General features: G+C 38.9%; 1 protein-coding gene across 1 annotated transcript; it reads left to right on the forward strand.

Annotated features, from left to right (window-relative positions):
• Nucleotides 1-576: 576 nt before the first annotated feature.
• Nucleotides 577-4,439, forward strand: FABP6 (fatty acid binding protein 6). Its single transcript, XM_077825142.1, has 4 exons — nt 577-643; nt 1,563-1,738; nt 3,560-3,649; nt 4,386-4,439. Exons 1-4 carry the CDS (start codon nt 577-579, stop codon nt 4,437-4,439), a joined length of 387 nt encoding a protein of 128 aa, XP_077681268.1.
• Nucleotides 4,440-4,685: the final 246 nt, after the last annotated feature.

A 4,685-nucleotide genomic window follows, 5' to 3' on the forward strand; every position in this document is an offset into this window, starting at 1 on the left:
GAATCCATGCTACTAAGAGTCAATAAGAAGCATTTTTCTTCTTAGGATCTTGCAGTCCCTCATACAGGCATACTGTATTATCATCCCTTTTTACAAAGAGGGAATTCATAACAAAGAAATCAAGTGATTTGCTTATGGACACACACTGAATGAGAAGCAGTCAAAACTGGACATTTTACAAACACATCATCTGCAAAATAACTAGTTTATTTCAAACAAATTAATTTGCGGTTCTCTTTTTTTAAAATAAATTCCAACAGAAAGGGTCAGCACTTGCACTTGAAAAAAAAAAAAAACAAAAAAACAACAACTGATCCTTACAGCCATATAAACCAAGGACAAAGAGTCATCATAGAATTATAAACAGGCACTTTCATGAGGGTCAATAACACCCAGGCTAATGACTCAGACACTATTTCAGTTGGAGGGGTGTGGACGACAGGTGGAATGATTCGGGGATGGGGTTGAGCAGCTTGGGAAGGTTTATAAAGTGAGAGCTTTGAGCCTGTTTGCACCCAGCCAAGCTTCTTCATCGCAACAGCTGCTCTAGTGCTCTAACCACATCTCTAAGGTAGCATGGCTTTCACGGGCAGATATGAAGTGGAAAGTGAAGACAACTATGACGCCTTCGTGAAGTGTATTGGTGAGTATATACTGGAGATTTTTCTCAATGAATCTTAATGAGTTTTAATAAACTACTAGATAAACAATGCAAAGGTTTGAGGCTTGCTCCTGCCAAGTGCTGAGGGTGTTTGATACTATCAGAAAGTGCTGAGCACCTTATCTGCTGGCCCATAGCTGGCAAGTGGGTTATACCTTCATTGATTCATTTTCTTCCATGCAGCTTTCAATCACATCTTCCGAATAACATCTACAGCAAAAGGTCAGGCCTGCTCCTACTAATATAATCCTGAGTTTAATGGGAGCAGAATCAGGCCCAAACGTACCTGAAATACAATGAATTAGGGACCCCAATATCCAATCCTTGCGCTCCACTTATGCTGGTACAAACTCGTGACTGTTCTCTACAGGAGTAGGTGCCTGAAGGTACACTAACTCCGTATGAACTTTTAAAAAGCCAAAGCCGGTGCAGGCACCTGTAAAATCCATGGAGGTAACTAGGTTCTGTGAGTGTAAATGTTCGAATTCATGCAAGCGTTCAACTATTTAAATGGCATATGCAAATATTAGAATGTAATAAGTGTTTTTTTCCTACGAAGTACAGAAAAAACTTTGTGCACATGTAACTGTGTGTACACACATGAATAGACTGGATAGATATAACTGAAAAATTTACACCCCCGCCCCGACCATGGACACTTTCCCAACAACCTTTCGCAGCTCAAGAGCTGCATCTAGCTACAGGGTTGAGGTCTTACTGCTTCCAAAGTATGCTTCCAACATTTTGAACTATGACACCAATGTAAAAAAGAGTGGGGATCCATGTAATCAGTCATGAATTTCTCAACAGAGGAAACCCCATGCTATTGTTTGGCTTAAATACAAAAGAAAATATGATTGATGGGATACTGGATTTTAAAAAGTGTGTTTCCATTGGGTAGGTATCCCCAGTGATATCATTGAAAAGGGAAGGAATTTCAAGATTGTCACAGAAGTGGCACAGAATGGAAATGACTTCGTCTGGACCCAGATCTACCCAACAGGCCAGTCCATGACCAACAAATTCACCATTGGCAAGGAAGCAGACATGGAGACAATGGGAGGTAAAAAGTTCAAGGTAAATTAATGGTTTAAATGTTGTTTCAGTAGTAACTTAGCTACTGAGTCTATTCCATAATTTAGGGGACAATGGTCCATAGCATCTGGTACCCCATCTGAGGAATTTTGTCAGTGCCTAGTCCTGACACATATGAAGAGATGCCCTGTATTGTTTTTAATCTACCCATGATATTTTTTAACAAATCTATTTCTAAATATGCCCATAGAGATGTCTAAACCTCTTGATTTTCAGGCCAATGGGCAGCCAGTTCAAAGAGTTTAGTAAGGACTTGAACATTAATCATCACATTAAAAAAAACAGGGAAAAAAAAAGGGTAGAATGACAGCCCCAAAAGGGCCCCAGAAGGTGTTGTGCCTCAAGCAGGTACACTGGCTGACACCCCACCCATAACGGGAGTTCATTACCTTCTGCCTTCTATGCCAGATTCCCTTCAGTGACTGGTGTAGAGAGTGGGGAAAACTCTGACTTCTCTCAAGTTGACCAGTCTGTCCTTGACTGACTTAGCTGACTACATAAAGTCACACACAGAGCACCAGGACTCCCACTGTGCTTGGGCCTTGACCCATGCAGGGGTGCTCTCATTTCCTCCTTTATAAATCCATGCAACCTGGCCCTATATATTCCAATGTATTTTATTATATAGACTGCTAATATAATAATGATTCTTTCTACTTCCCATCAAAATTTACAAGAGGCATGAAGCAAGCCTCACATTTCTTAGATGTGAGGAAGGATAGCCTGGTCTTCCAGGCACTGCCTAGAGACTCAGAAGACAGATTTAATATCTGGCTTTGCCACAATCTTCCTAAATGACCAGGAACAAATCACTTGCTCTATTCTCCATCTATAAAATGGGGATAATATTTCCCTATCTCAAAGAGGTGTTGAAAGAATAAACTCATAATATCTGAGCATCTCAAAAATAATGAAGTACGTACCTAGATAGAAGCATTATTCATTTTTAACAATGGGAAAGCCAACCATCGCATAGGGAAGTGTGTGACCAAACTGGGACCCGAACCCATATTTCCCGATTTCTAGACTGGTTTGTCAATCATAACATTGTTTCCTCTACATTCTGACTGGAGTTGTGCAAAAAGCCAAACAATTCTGGCTTTACAAAACCCTTGAGACCTAACATACGTACCATTACAAGGAGAGTTACTTTCATATACTGCAAAACTTTTCATCCAAAGTTCTAATGTTACAAATTCTACCCTTGCCCTTTCTCTATACCAGAGACACTTTAACATGTGGATCCTTTTGGGCTGCCAAAGATTCGAGTTGGGCAGTTAAGACAAAAAATGGTTCTCACATGAGAAATGCTTCCTTCAATATAACACAATGCAAACCTGACAGGGGGTTTCCCTGTTGTCTGTCAAAGTCAGCTCATTTTTTACCTTGAAAACCACTATTTTTCTAATTATGGCTGACTGGTGTTAACTAGTTTTGTCCAAGCTTGTAAGGCAAAAATAACTTATCTGTAAGAGACCAACATTATGAGGACTGGCTATGAAAAGAGTACTCTGCAGCCCTTCTGTCTCTGGATATACTGTTTCCCTTCAGTGACTGGCCCAAAGAGAAGATACGTTACCTGCTACTACAACTAGCTAGATCTACTTCAGCTTAAGCTGTGAGAACTTATATTTAGGAGCTAAAGTACTAGGATTCTGGTCTTGTTAGTGTCTGAAAATATATAATAGTGCCTGTAGCATATGGGTTCGCTCACATCTTATTTTCTTTAGAGGCTGTTGAAAAGCAGTCATGCACGAGAAAGTCCAAGAAATCAAGACAATGATAAACAAATTTCCATTACAGGCAACTGTTAAAATGGAAGATGGGAAAGTGGTTGCTGATTTCCCTAACTACCATCATACTGCGGAGATTGCTGGAGGAAAACTAGTAGAGGTAAATCTCCAACCATCCTCTAGAGGCACTCCATGAAAAGTAAAGGAACATTGCCGGGTTAATTACAGCCTGGAACATTATCTTTACAAAAACTTAAGGGACCACTATTAACGTTTCCATTACATTTTTTTTTTTTTTAAAAGGGAGGATTTTAAAGCAAACCTTCTCCCTGCAGTTTTTGTAGCATAATTATCCGATGTGAAATGGACAAGTGCTTCATTGTTCCATCTGAATGCAAAACATTTTTTAGCATGGCTTTCATGATGAATTAGATTTTTTAAGCGTCATAGCTAATAAAACCAGATAACTGTTAAAAAACCAGATAACTGTTAAACACAATTTTGTATTTATATTTTGGATTTTTTAACCTGACTTCTCTCAGGCTGACCAGTCTGTCCTTGACTGACTTAGCAGACTACATAAAGTACATGTACTTCAAGAATTGAAATGGAAATAACACTTTCTGAAGTCTTCTATGATAGTGAAACTTTCTAGGGTGGAATCCCTTACATCATCCCTAAACATGTTTTTATTTGAGAGAGTTGCTATGTAAAATGTATTTCTAGAGTATCCCAGGATTAATATTAATATAATTAATAAGCATATTAATTTAATTTCGGGGACCAAATCTTTTACCAGCAAGGGGCATACTCCAAGCTCTAACAAGTCTTTTCTATAAGTAACTCTGCAGTTCTAGTTACCATGTTCAGAGTTTTTGGTTTGTTCTTTTTTCCAGATCTCTACAGCTGGTGGTGTAACCTACAAAAGAGTCAGCAAAAAGCTGGCTTAAGAAGAACTCATCTTCCAGTACACTGAGAAATGAATATCAAGAGAATCAATAAATCAGTTTTAGAAACTCCATCTCTTTCTGTGTCTCTATTGCAAACAAATGAGGGAACAGTTGTTTCAAAGACAGACAACTTCCATGTTAATATTTTTACTCTTTGTGTAACTGAGGGTTCTGGCACACACCCCTAGTCAAAAAACATGAGATTTAAATCAATGCGCTCATACATGTATAGTGACTGAGCTGCAG

Source organism: Eretmochelys imbricata, chromosome 8 (genome assembly GCF_965152235.1).
Source record: "Eretmochelys imbricata isolate rEreImb1 chromosome 8, rEreImb1.hap1, whole genome shotgun sequence".
Classification (NCBI taxonomy): domain Eukaryota; kingdom Metazoa; phylum Chordata; order Testudines; family Cheloniidae; genus Eretmochelys; species Eretmochelys imbricata.